Genomic DNA, 14,301 nt, shown 5'->3' on the forward strand with positions numbered 1-14,301 from the left:
AGGTTCTATCAACTTAGGTTCAATAATGTGTGATTTGTATACAATAATTCTCGTTCTTAATTATGCATCTGTTGCTGGTTGTTATTTCTTCAACAATATCGTCGCACACCGGTCTTTTCAGGCGCAACGCATGACATTGTGCGCACCACAATGACGTTTTGCAGAAGAGGATACAGCAAGCACTTCTTGTTCAACATCAGGACTGCCCAGCAGGTGGCAGTAATATTGTTAGTGCTGCGAAGAATAAATCACATCATTCCTCAGGAAAGAACCGAACCGACACCTGCCCACCCTGAGCACAGCTATTCAAACAAATGATGAATAAGACCTGAAGAAGAAGATCGTGACCGAAACAGACACAATATGTGAATGATTCTGATAGCCGATGATTCGTCAGTCACTTGTGCTTGGAGGTCAATAGTATTTTATGCCACGAAGTTTTCCAGATTTTTACGGCTGCCTACCGGGTAAACAAATGACGTATGATCCCCAGAGAGACCTGGTGCAGGTCTTCCAAGTTGACGAGTTGAGACCTCATGTCTGAAAAGAAGATAAAATCTGTAAAATTTCGAATAAACTGTTGTAGAATTCTTGTAAATCAATTAAGGAATTGCCTCAAGAGACCAACGTATAGATCATAAAACTGTAGGAATAGATTTAGCTCTGCATGCAAATAAAGTAACGCCATTTCATGAATTAAAAGCCCCAGACCACGAAAAGAGAGGAGTTTTTTCCAAGCGATTTCTTTTTCGTCGCAAAACTCACTGAAGGTTTTGGTGACGCTAGGATTGGAAAGGAAGCGGCCGAGGTCCAAATGAAGGTACAGTACCAGCATTAGCCTGATGTGAAAGTGGAAAACTACGGGAAACCATCTTCAAGGCTGTCGACGGTTGTATTCGAACCCACCATCTCCCAGATGCAAGCTCAAAGCTACGTAACCCTAGACGGATGACCAACTCGTTCGGTAAAAGAGAATTTATTATTGTCTGTGGTTTCAACATTTCATCAGCACAAAAGGTACTGAAACTTTAAATTCTGGTTTTATACAGCCGAGGCTTGGTTTTATCTGAGATAGTGTTCTTTCACAAAACAGTCGCTTGTGGTGTTCTGAAAATGCATATGCATCATGGCAAAGAATTATAGGTCCTATCCTATTTTACACCACTTAGGAGCGCGCAGCTGTGAGCTAGCATGCGGGAGATAGTGGGTTCGAATCCCACTGTCGGCAGCCCTGAAGATGGTTTTCCGTGGTTTCCTATTTTCACACCAGGCAAATGCTGGGGCTGTACCTTAATTAAGGCCACGTCCGCTTACTTCCCGTTTCCTAGGCCTTTCCCGTCCCATCGTCGCCATAAGACCTATCTGTGTCGGTGCGACGTAAAGCAAAATAGAAAAAAAGGAAAAATAGCAACAAAAAATTACACCACAATAAATGCCGAACAATATTATTCGGACATTTTGTAACCATTTACAGGCCAATTAAGCGAAGATGAACTTTTCAATGGGTATCTTCGACAAGATTATGCTACCAGCCTTACAGCACACACATCAGAGGACTTACTACTGAAGGACTTTTTGGTGGGTGTAGAATCTCCAAAAGATTCTGGCCCTCGCGTTCCCCCGACTAGTGAACGTATAATCTCCAAAGAATTCTGGCCGCCGCGTTCCCCCGATCTTACGCCACCAGCTTGTTTCTTGTGGGGATCACCTAAATCAAAATCTTATGCGGATAAAACATTTCTTGTGGAAGGTAAGCTTCAAAACACATTAAAATATTTTAAAATGTCCATTTTAACCTGTTAAACTACAAAATATTGATCATTTAAATATCTCTCTTGTACGTAAGCTGTGTGGATCGTCGCTTTAGGCGAGGTGGTATGTGGCCGCCTTGACAAACTGTTGTAAGCCGTATGTACCAACTGCTCACTTCGGTGAGAATAGTGGTGGTGGTAGTAATAGCAGTAGTATTAGTAGTAGTGTTGGTATTCTCTTTGATGTCAATGAAACATCTGATATTTCAATCGTTTCCAAATTATGATGTCCTAGCGAAGAAATGTGTAATTTTCTTGCACGTGGATGGAAGTATAAATTGAAATATATGTACATTTCTCCACTAGACGGAAATGCATAGAATCATATATATGTTTTCTGGGCTTAGAGGACGAGAGAGCGAGTACAGGTTTTTCGGTTATTCCCTCCTTAGTACCCTCTTACGACATGGAGGAGGTAAACTCACTTTTCACTCCACCAGGAGGGGAGATAAAAAGTTCCGATAAATCGAAAGAAATGTATAATATCATGATCTACGTCCAACAATATGGCAGCTGATCCGGCACACAACCTTCCCTCCCCAAGTCACATAAGGTGCACCTATCAAGATCTACGTTCAAGTAAAGGGACGCTGCATAGGTACACAATTTTATGGCCATAAATACTCGCAAGATACGTATTTGAGACAAATTCTGCTACCTTCGGTAGCGTTACGGTATGTAGGGGGCTTTGCTGCGGCCTAGACGGAACGCCATTTTCAATAGTTTTATGAACATTAATGCCGATATATAGTAACTGATTCATATAGTAACTGTAGTTTATAACACTTCATTCCATACAATATTCACTGTGCTTCGACAATTCGGGTGTGTCTGGATCTTAACATTTCCAAACGATCTTGCCCGAGAGAGTGTGACTGAATACTGGTTCGGGTAAGAAGACACTCATCTTTTCAAAAGTTTGTCCCTGCGCTTTATGAATGGTTATATAGAGGGCTAGTAGAAGTGATACCTCCTTGTCTACGTCTAAGTCGACTGTGTTCTTTTAGCAGCATGTAAGTTATTAGGAACGTTCTGCCATCTGTTGAGTCTATTTAGAAGCTGGGGAAGGACAGAGAATCAGAGAATACCTAGCAGAGAATAGCATTATTTCATGATCAGAGAAAGTATATACTCTCTGGCTTGACAGGTAGTAATTAAATATGGCTGCATGCAATCACATTACTAAGGATGAAAATCACATGTATCAGAATATCGGTGAAAGTGTTAGTCGCTTAGAAATCCGCTAAGTACAGAATGTATTACTGAAGTGGTCATTTAGTGATTTGATTTTATTATAACTCAAAGTTGATTGAGCTTATAGACCTATCAATATCTGATGATTCACCAGCAGGTAAATCCTAAGAGAATTAAGAAAGAATAAAGAAAATCGGTCCATTAGAACGGACGGACGGACGGACTCGAAAAAGATGTTTTAGTCAACCTTTTTAATATATTACAAAGAGATGTCGAACACTGGTCGCCTAGTTACTATGGTGTCTGATTTCTGTTCATGCAAAATTTTCCACGCTAAATTATTGATGCCACTAATTCCAGATATGCCTACAGCCCATAAACATATCCATATTAAAATGACACATAAAATACTAGGTGCAGTACTATTCCAATGAAGTATTTCAGCTTACAGGAACTCCGATATGAAAGTCAAGGCTTGCACTTACCTCCTTGGTGCTGAGTCGCATGGAAGGGAATTCATTTGCTGGAATTTTGTTGAGACACTCAACCACTTTTTCAGGATCATAATGATTGCATCCTGTTGAATTGATCAAAACTTCCACGTTACCACGAAGAGATTTTCTAAAAGCCCAATTGGCAAGTGCAGAACCACTTTGGCAGATCACGCGATGGAAAAGTCCTGAAAAGATAAAAAGGAATTTGGTTTGAAAAGGAAAACAACGCTCCACTGGACTATTCCACCCAGGGCTGAGAGCGAGCCTCGAAGGGCTGAGACCGAGTGGAAAGGACATAGATAGTTGTACGCGATTACCATCTGAGGCACACAACTTTAGTTGTGCACTAATGAATGTTGTATGCGGATGTATTGAACCCATGACCTTTGTGTCCCAAGAAATTAGAGTCTTAAAGTTACCACGTGAGGCCCCATGAAATTGTAATGAGAAGCTTCAGTTATTTTTATCTCGCAGAAGCGGCACGAGGCGGGAAGGTTGCCACTTTCTTTCTCACGCTATGAGACGTGACGTCACTCGCACGTGCTGAGGGTGGATGGATACAACTAAATTGTTGGTTAAATAAATATATTTATTAAAAGGAATTAGCAGTGAAACTAATGTAATAAGTGTCCTCTTATTATCTGTGAGACAATTGGTCTTTAGTAATACAGATTTGACATTGCTAAACAGTTTCCAAGGAAACATTGTAAAAGACGCGCGTGTCTGGTCAACCTATTTCACGTCGTTAGAATATAGTGCATATCAAACGAGGTCATTTAACCAGTCAATCTGTTAAGAGATATTTTTAAATGCTCATGAACAATGTCACTAGTAATTTAGTAAGTACTTGATTACAGTAAAACCTGCCTTCAATACATTTCCACAAGGTCAGGCAAAGAAAAATGCCTAAAGGAGAGGATAGAGACTATAAAAAAGGACGCACCATCTTGAAGTCACACTGCATTGAATCATTTGAACTCGGGAGAGGACGTCATACTGTGGGGAAATTTATCGGCGATTATCAGACTAAGTCCAGCAGAGAAATATTTTGGTCGAATGTCTGGAGTATTGTCTCCAAGTGGAGATAGATTTTGTTCATTATAGAGTCTTAATAACAAGTAAAGACGGTCATATCTATGCCGCAGTAGTATTAGTGAAGTTTAAATAATATTATATTGTAAAAATATTTCGTGTGCGGTCGACAGTACAAGCAGTCGTGTTCGGTCCGCGAAAATATCGAGTGAACGGTATTTCTTTTTTGTGCCTTTATTCCAGGAAAGCAATAATGAATAAAATAAGATGTGAAGTCAGAAGTGTTGAAATGGCAAAATAAATACCGGAAGGTTGCTGGTGAACTAACGAGATGGAAGCTGACGTACTGTTAAGGTAGGCATATTGTCACCATCACCACCTATGTAATTGTTTCATGATGTCACCACTTATATTCGTTTGTGTAGTTGTGACGCAGTTTGGTCATCCATGTATGTCGTGAAATGTCATTTGTTTTTATGCCTGGGTAAATTTTGAAATTTTTTACGAGTACCGTGTGATGTGTAGTAAAATAGTCAATTTGATGGTTATGAAACGATATAAAGTCTGGAGTAGATTATCATTTCCGTGCGTTTATTTTGTTCTGTATTTATGGTGCCAAGATCTTTAATCTGATGTGAAATTTTTCTGTTTGAAATTATGACGAAAATTGCGTAAGAAATCCGTGGTTACCCATTTTCAATCGAGTGTAGGCATGCTGTCGTGTTGAGCAATGCAAAGTTTTAGTAAGGCGAGTTACGAGGCAAGATCGATGAATATCTGTTACGAAGGGATTGGTATTTCTATGTCCGTTTAAACTGTGTATAACAAACAACAAATAACAGTAAATGTTGACAGTCATTTTGTGAAGTCCAGTTCAGAAATACAAGGTCACGTTATGTGGAGAGGTTTCATTATCAGAGTATTTTGTGTGGTTATGCGCTGTGGATCCTAAGGATTATATTCCATTTTTTATGCCGTCGAGATTTGTCGTGTTTGAAGCTAGTGGTTTATATGTCTTGTTAAAATGTGAGTTGAGGTACGATTTTGGTGATTCAGGTAGTCGAAGCCTGTAATTATGCCGGGAGTTTCTGTGTGAATCCGAGAAATTTATTTGAGTAATGTTTAGAGATGGAAATTAGGTGGATTCCACGTCAAAGTGTATTCGCGATATGTATGAATATCGAGCAACATCTTAAAGTAAATCTCTGTGCATAATCTGTTTGGACCAGAAATGTCGTATTTGTAATTTTATCAGCGAGATCGTAGATTTCATTCTTTTGAGACCAGTTACACGTGAATATAACATATGTTTCCCATCAAAGCTATGACAGGGAGGGTAGCTCGTTCCTCTAGACAGCTGATCGGGGAGTTCCGCCACTTGGGAGATAACGGTATCTTTGTGGTCTTTCAACGTGTTAAAAATCAGATTTAATCTTTAAAATGGAGTTCGTAATTTTGCAAGAAACTAATTGAAATTTGTATCAATGAGTAACGTGTATGTTATTATATCGCATTCTCTAATATTACTTCGTTTAACAGAGATCTGTACGTATATTTTAAGCAACGGAAGTTGACTATAATGAGCGAATTTAACCATTTCCAGGGTGTCCAAAATAAAGTATTGGTGGTACTTATTGATTTTATTTTTGAGGGATGCACAAAGCCTTACTTAAATGTCATGATGGGGGGTAACATAGTGTTGGCTTATTTTACTCGAGTTTTATTTATGCAGATTTTGAGTACTTAATAATTAGGGTATCCAAGTGTTAATAATTGCTAGAGTTAAATTAAACTTATGGTGTAACGTCATGAAATAAATATAATAATGGAAAGGAATAAAATCTATTTTTTCCAGCTACTACGACGCTAAACGTTATAATATAACTACGTCAGAATTTGAGTAGGGACTTAAAGAAACCATTCGTCCGCGGAGAAACAATTTGTTGTTAATTAGGATTTATAAAATAATAATTCAATTTATTAAATTATTTAACTCAGTGGAAACCGTATTTGAGAAATAACTTAAAGCCAAGTGATTAGCTTGAAAATGTATTCCGGAAATCTTAGCTTTTTTTGCTGGGAAAGTTCAATTATTAACGTAACGATTAAGGGGACATGTCCAAATGCAAAGGATTTTACTGCCACAAAGTGTTATGAGCATTGTTGTTGTTGTTATATTATTTGACCTTGATTGATTGAGCATTAAATGTGCTGGGATTATTAAAGTGGGAACCTTGGTCTTCAACTACTTTAAGTTAATTGTGTTTAGCCTTCAGCTTAGAAATTTGGATGGTCATGGGGTCATCAACCTCAGTGACTTAGATTAAGGCTTTATGCCATTATAGCATCATTTTCCTTGCGGTCATCATCCACAATGGCTTTAAAGTAAATTAGAAAGTTAGATGTCGGTCTATGACATAGTCGCAGGTCACACCGATTCAATTAAGGGTCCATAATAATAATAATAATAATAATAATAATAATAATAATAATAATAATAATTTCGTGTGGCTATTTCTAGCCGAGTGCAGCCCTTGTAAGGCAGACCCTCCGATGAGGGTGGGCGGCATCTGTCTTGTGTAGGTAACTGCGTGTTATTGTGGTGGAGGACAGTGTTATGTGTGGTGGGTGACTTGCAGGGATGTTGAGGACAGCACAAACACCCAGCCCCCGGGCCACTGGAATTAACCAATGAAGGTTAAAATCCCCGATCCGACCGGCAATCGAACCCGGGACCCTCTGAACCCAAGGCCAGTACGCTGACCATTCAGCCAACGAGTCGGACTAAGGGTCCATGAGGTACAACCACTGTGTGGCACATACCGATTGGACTGCCTTAATTATACCAAGAGTCTAGAGTTCGTGTTACGAGGGCTGGATCATCACGAATCATTATGATGGTACATGTAGTGTCACATGGAAGCCGACTTTAAAGATTTCCAGACTTTCTTTTCTTCACTCTTACCTTGTCACAATGATTTCTAGTAAGGATGCCCATCAGGCAGTTAAGTCAAAGCTTCTCAAACCAGTATATCTCTCCTCTGCGTTGTAATTATTGTTATGTTGATCGAACAAGATAAGTTCGAGTTATAATGTTTTTTCTTATTTCCAACTTAAATAATTTCTTAAATAAACCACGATTTTTTTATAGATGTGATTTTCATTTCGTAGATAGATTACAATTTTACTGAAACTTGCCTCTTACATAAGCAAGTGTCGAAGAACCCGTTAACGACCCAAGAGACAGATCTCATGCAGTTTGCTGATAGGTAAGAAAGGTAGGTACCCTTTATGGACCTCCAAGGGTTCAGTATCCATGTGCTGCAGAATGTTCACTTCGCTAGTTGTTTCGGAAGTGTTCAAATCTGCTCGTAGTAATTGAATGCCCTCGTCTTCACTTCTTCCTCTGCTGTCAGTAGGCCAGTTGGTGACTACTATTTCTTAACATTTTTGTTACAATTTGCTTTACGTCACACCCACACAGATAGGTCTTAGGGCGACGATAGGATGGTAAGGGCTAGGGGTGGGAAAGAAGCGGTCGTGGACTTAATTAAGGTATAGCTCCATCATTTGACTGGTGCGAAAATAGGAACCCACGGGAAACCATCTTCAAGGCTGCCGACAATGGGGTTCTAACCCACTATCTCCCGAATGCAAGCTGATAGCTACGTGATCCAAACCACACAGCCACTTGGTCGGTCATGAACTTATTAATGGATATACCAAACTAACGTACTTCCATATAAAACCCCCGCCTCAACACGTCACGTATCCAGACCTCACCTAACCTTGCAACAAATACTCTATCTTTCACCGGCTACCAACTGTTGGTAACTCACTGCCTGATATTGACATGTTCACACCCTATGCATCCTTCAACGAGATTTCCACTTCCGGAGGTGAACATGGTCCTGAGGATCACTCAGCATACACCAAACATGAGTACAATATTAATTCCTGGGGGCAAAGGCGGTCGGGCGTAGAGCTAACCACTTTATTCCACCAAGTGCCGAGGTTACGGAGAGTGAAACCTTTACATTCCACCCCTCCCAGGACCTATATTGCCTATATGAAGATGACTTCGCTTTACTTTTTGTATCATTCAAACACATAATCAAAAGATCATTTAAATTCTCCTCCATGTTTCCTTTATCTTCCTGCCTTTCCAAACCATTCCATCTTCTCTGGATATTTCTGTTAATCGACCCTTGCAAGTTATCGTCATTATTGCTGTTATTTTGTTATTGTCTGTTAACCTTACTGTTGATAATTATTGTTCAAGTCCGGCTCCATGGCTAAATGGATATCGTGCTGGCCTTTGGTCACAGGGGCCCCGGGTTCGATTCCCGGCCGGGTTGGAGATTTTAACCTTAAATGGTTAATTCTCTTGGTTCGGGACCTAGGTGTTTGTTCTATCCCCAACATCCCTGCAACTCACACATCACTCATAGCACTATCCTCCACTACAATAACACGCAGTTACCTACACATGGCAGATGCCGCGTACCCTCATCTGAAGGTCTGTCTTACAAGGGCTACACCCGGCTAGAAATAGTCTCACGATTGTTATCCTACTAACACTTATTTACATATTGTTATACTATTGATGTAAAATGGCCCACCATGGACTGTATCTAGTAATTCATCGTTGATAGTGGTTCATTTAATTTTTCCCTTAAAGGGGAGATAACCTATATCTAGTACCAATTTCAGCTGTTGAGACGTTCATGTTTTCTCAATATTGCTATGAAAGTGAGAGATAATATGGATTATGTACTACTACGGTCAATAAGTTCATGGATTGCCGCCTACAGTACGGGCAATACAGTGTACTCCTATGTACGTACTACAGTCAATATGTTCGTGGACTGGCGCTAACATTTCAAGGATCACATAGTCTTTTGACCTGCCTTTTCGCGTCTTTTTCCCATCGTGGTGATCCGGGCGATTTCGACTCGATCATCTCAAATGTTTCGCTAGTGGACTTGCCTAATTTTCGGCAGAACTGGAAATTTTCCCGTTGCTCAAACTACGCCATTCTCAAGTTCCGCCGATTACATTCAACTATCCTTCACAACAGAGACTGTAGTTCTGCTCATGCTGTATGCACGCAACTGCCCCTTGGTGGGCCTAGTGAAGAACGGTCACGACAACATCCTAGGATGCAAACTCTCCGCTGTAGTGCACCATAGCGACTCTAGACGGCCAGTCCACAAACTTAATGACTCTTCTACGTATATCTAAATAATTTCTTATGAAGGGCAACATTAAAAAGTATGTGAATATACGCTCAATAAAATATTTATGTTACTGAAATATGATCTACATAATTTCAGATATTAAACATGTACTTTTATATTCATGTACTCCCCTTCCCTGTCCACATGAATATGGCATATCTATGGCTTTTGATAGGGAAGATCGTGGGAGACTACTGACAAAAATAGTGCAATTGGACTAGACAGAAGAATGAATGAATTGGTGGCTATATTTCTAGAAAATAGATATATATTTCTTATTTTTTCAACTGTGAGGTCCATTCGAAAAGAAACGAGCCGGAGGCTATAAAATGTAAACCTGTACCGTTATTACAAAAGTATTGCCCAACACTGTTAGGGCACTTGTCCAACTGCGACACAAGGTGGTGAATGAGCTGCTCGTAAAAATCCTGAGGCTGCATTGGGAACCAGTTCTGAGCGTACTGCTTGACGTCGTCGTACGAAATAAATCGTTTGCCTCTCAGAGCCTTCTTTAGATCACTAAAAATGGCATAATCACAGGAAGACAGGTCCGGTGTGTATGGAGGGTGACTGAGGATCTCCCATTTGAATGTCTGCAAGAGCTTCTTGACTGCATTTGCTGTATAGGGCCTTGCATTATCGTAGATCAGAATGATACCGCGGGTGAGCTGTCCTGTTCGTTTCAATTTGATCGCTTTGCAGCAGATGTTCAAGAGAGAATCCTTTTCTACATGATTCAAGTACTGGTTGAAGACTGAGAGACACCCATTGGGCGCAGTGTTTGCGACGTTCCATTCTGTCCTTAATGATGGCGTGAGAACTTCCGACGCTCACTCCGACCTCTGCGGCAATGGCTGCTACCGTGACTCGCAGGTCTTGCATAATGAGGGCATCCACCTGCTATACACTGGCATCGGTGATACTATGTGGCGTTCCAGTTCGTGCATCATAGGCCAACGACATTTGTCCTTCCCTGAATCTCTTGTGCCACGCCTTGGTTCTTGCAACGGGCATGCAGTGCTACCATACACTCGTGCCATTGTTCGGTGAATTTCCGTTGCCCACGCTCCTTCCGCCGATATGAAAGGCACTACACCCCATGTTCTTCTTTTGAAGCCTCCATTTCACTGTTTTCAGCACGACTGAGTACAGTGGCATGCACGTGCTCGCTCTATCGCCACGTGGGTGTGCAACCGTGTGCCTCTAGCGGCGAGTTTGAGATCTCAGCGCACTTATAAGGATCGAACTTTCTTCTGCAGGCAATGACATTACAATCCTTTCAGCGGTTTTCATTTTATAGCCTCCAGCTTGTTTATTCTTTTTAACCTACCTCATAGTTCTGCAGCGCAGAAAATATAACTCAAAGAATTAGAGTAGATGTAGCATTATCTGAGCCTGTAATAATTAATAGGGGAATTCCTCAAGGCAGTATTACCTGACTTTATATTTTATTACACGTAGGCAAGTCAATAAGTATCTGCAATTTTGCTCTAATTGTCTTTAGGTTGACTCTATGTGTGCTCACCAGCCGCTAGATGGCACAGTTGTGTATGTCTATGGTAGGTTCCAGCGTTATCAGTTCAGTACAGCTTGTGCTGTTGCGACGTAAAGATGGTCAGGCCACTCTCTGTTTGTACCAAGGATGAACAGGATGAACTGATAACGCTGAAACCTACCACAGACGTAGACAACGGTGCCATCTAGCGGCTGGTAAGTACACAACGTCATAGAGCCAAGATAAAGACAATTAAAGCAAAATTGCTGATACTTCTTGACTTGCCCTCGTATATAAATAATATGAATAAAAAACTGGAATCAGATATAAGGCTTTCTGTGGATGATGTTTTATCATATCGAGTAATAAATAAGATACAAGGTTGTGAGCGATTGCAAAAAAAAAAAAAAAAAAAAAAAAAAACCTCGACAATGTTTTGAGATGGACAACAGGAAATGGTATGATGGTAAACGGGCTGAAAAGCCAGGTTGTGAGTTTCACAAAGAGGAAGGAAAAGTGTAGCAAGAAAACATATGGGCACGAATGGATTAAGATCTGTATTACAATGAATTCGGCTTCGGAAACACTTACCTTTCGCCATAGGTGACAACATGATCAGGTTAACAGACGCTGAGCCTGCACTTTCCCCAAATAGTGTGACTTTATTTGGATCTCCACCGAAGTTAGCAATGTTTTCTTTGACCCACTGTAACGCTGCCACCTGATCCCTCAGGCCCATGTTACCCGGTGCGACGGTGTCGTTGAGGTTGAGAAAACCTGCAGGAGAGAACGTTTATCACACATGAGCAATGTACTACGTTTCGATAGTAAATTCTAAAGTAATGTAAAAGATGGACTCTCCAAGGATTCGAACACAAATCCTTCCGATTCTTTGCAGTAGCTGAAAATGTGTGTCTAGAACAGCCGTCATGCGAGATGCTTTTATTTTCTACTTCTAATGGACGCTATTGTACATGGAGTGCTATACGAACAGGCTTCTGTTCGTTTGAGGGGTGCAGGCGGTTAAAGCACAGCGGGGCCGCCTAAAGCCACTGGCTTAGATTTCACTCATCCCAGAAAATAACGAAATAATTAAAAGAATAAGTTATCAGGGGAAGCATTGTTTTGTTTTCAAACTATACGACATCACCGATTCATCAAATGTTGCCAAACCATTCCGCGTCATATGAAACCGCTCTTTAAATAATGGTTTATGTTTGATTGTGTTTAAATTCAAGATATTAATGAAGTATCTGCTTTGGACCTTGGATGAAAGTTAAAACCAAAGTGATGTAAGTCACATTTATATCCTTTGTCAGAAAAGTTCCGGGACAAATGTATTTCTGAGGTTGCAAATGGAACAAATGTTGGTTTTATGTTACCTGTTATGTGTACGTTCTGAGATGATCTTGGCCATGTTGCCACGCACATGCACTAGGTGGCAGGCCTGTGCTTAGCAATACTCTTAGTACGTTTACGTGGAGATTGAGATCGATTTGAGTACACTCACCGTACTGAATATGATCCCCGTTTACAAGTAGCTTTTGAGTATCGTATTGACTCCGCCAGGCAACATCGACGTACACCAACGATGCAGAATTGTAGTAAAATCGATATCACCTCTTAGAATTTAAAAACGCCAAATGCAGTAGAAGCCCAGGAGATAACTTTCAGTTCTGAAAGTGGTGTGGTACTCCAAATGTAATTGGTGCAATAGATGGAACGCACATTCCAATTTTACCCCCAACAGAAGGTTATGGTGATTTTGTTAATCGCAAGGGCTGGCAGTCTTATAATAGTATGGCAGTTGTTGATCATTTATACCGGTAAATATATGTACTGGCTTATTATATTTGTTACTTCGCCAGAACAAACATGGAGTGTGTGCGCAATCGTTTTCAATACGATCTCAGTACGATCCGCGTTTACATGGAACTCAATTCGGACCGAGTACGAAACGATCCCAGATTTTACCGTATCGACCTTGAGATTCAATCCGAACTAAGTCCCAGTTTACATAATGTTTTGAATCCGGGAAGTGTACTCAGACAGATCCTGAATCTTGCATGTAAACGTACTATCTGTTTGGTTTAGTGACGGTGACACAATGGACACTGATTGTGAACAAAGAGTGAACATTAAGTTTTGCGTTAAGCTCGGGAAAATCCCTAGTGAAACGCGGACAATGATTACACAAGCATATGGAGGCGATGCACTGTCAACAAGTCGTGTGTTCGAATGGCACAAAAGGTTTCGGGAAGGCAGAGATTCAGTGCAAAACGATCCCAGAACTGGCCTCTAGTATACAGCAAATTCCGTTGCAAATGTGGAGTGTGTAAAGCAGTTACTGCAAGGAGATTATCGTGTAACTGTGCGTGCGTTATCAGAAGAGCTTAATTTGAATCGTGACGTGTATCATAAGATTTTACTTGACGATTTTGGAAATAGAAACTGAATACAAAACTCGTCCCGCACACTCCAACACACGACCACAAAGAGGAAAATCGAAGAATTTCTGCGGAACTACTGGATAGAGCCAGACGTGATCGCATATTTCGAAACAAGTATTATTGCTGGGGATGAAAATTGGTGTTACCAGAATGACGCTCCACACGAAGCGTCAAAGTGCAGAATGGCGGAACCTGTATCACCAGCCTCGAAAAAAGCCAAACGCCAATATTCGAGAACAAGGGCAATGTCGATCGCATTCTTTGACAGTATAGGGTTAGTTCACCGTGAGTACGTTCCACCAGGTGAAACAGTCTACCAAACTCTTTCCATCGAAGTCTTGAAACGTTTGCGACAAGCAATTCGACGTCGCCGCCCTGGTTTGTGGCAGTAGCAGTATTGGTTCTTACTGCACGAGAATGAGACCTCACAGAGACCTTACAGAGTATCGGGCCAGACATTATGTCACTGTCGTCCCACATCCACCAAATTCGCCCGAACCTCTCGCCTTGCGATTTTTTCTTGTTTCCGCGAGTGAAATTGCCACTGAAAGTAAAGCTTCATCAAGATATCGCTGACATCTAACG

General features: G+C 40.8%; 1 protein-coding gene across 3 annotated transcripts in view; it reads right to left on the reverse strand.

The window, feature by feature from the left end:
* The window catches only part of LOC136877313 (bile salt-activated lipase), a 325,663-nt gene that overhangs the window by 37,835 nt on the left and 273,527 nt on the right, over positions 1–14,301 (reverse strand). For all 3 annotated transcript variants that reach the window (XM_067151247.2, XM_067151248.2, XM_068228608.1), the window contains 2 exons: positions 11,858–12,043; positions 3,491–3,684 (listed from right to left, as the gene is read on the reverse strand). In XM_067151247.2, coding sequence (XP_067007348.2) covers positions 3,491–3,684; positions 11,858–12,043 — 380 coding nt within the window. The remainder of the gene's footprint in view (positions 1–3,490; positions 3,685–11,857; positions 12,044–14,301) is intronic.

This window comes from Anabrus simplex, chromosome 7 (genome assembly GCF_040414725.1).
Source record: "Anabrus simplex isolate iqAnaSimp1 chromosome 7, ASM4041472v1, whole genome shotgun sequence".
NCBI classification, from domain to species: domain Eukaryota; kingdom Metazoa; phylum Arthropoda; class Insecta; order Orthoptera; family Tettigoniidae; genus Anabrus; species Anabrus simplex.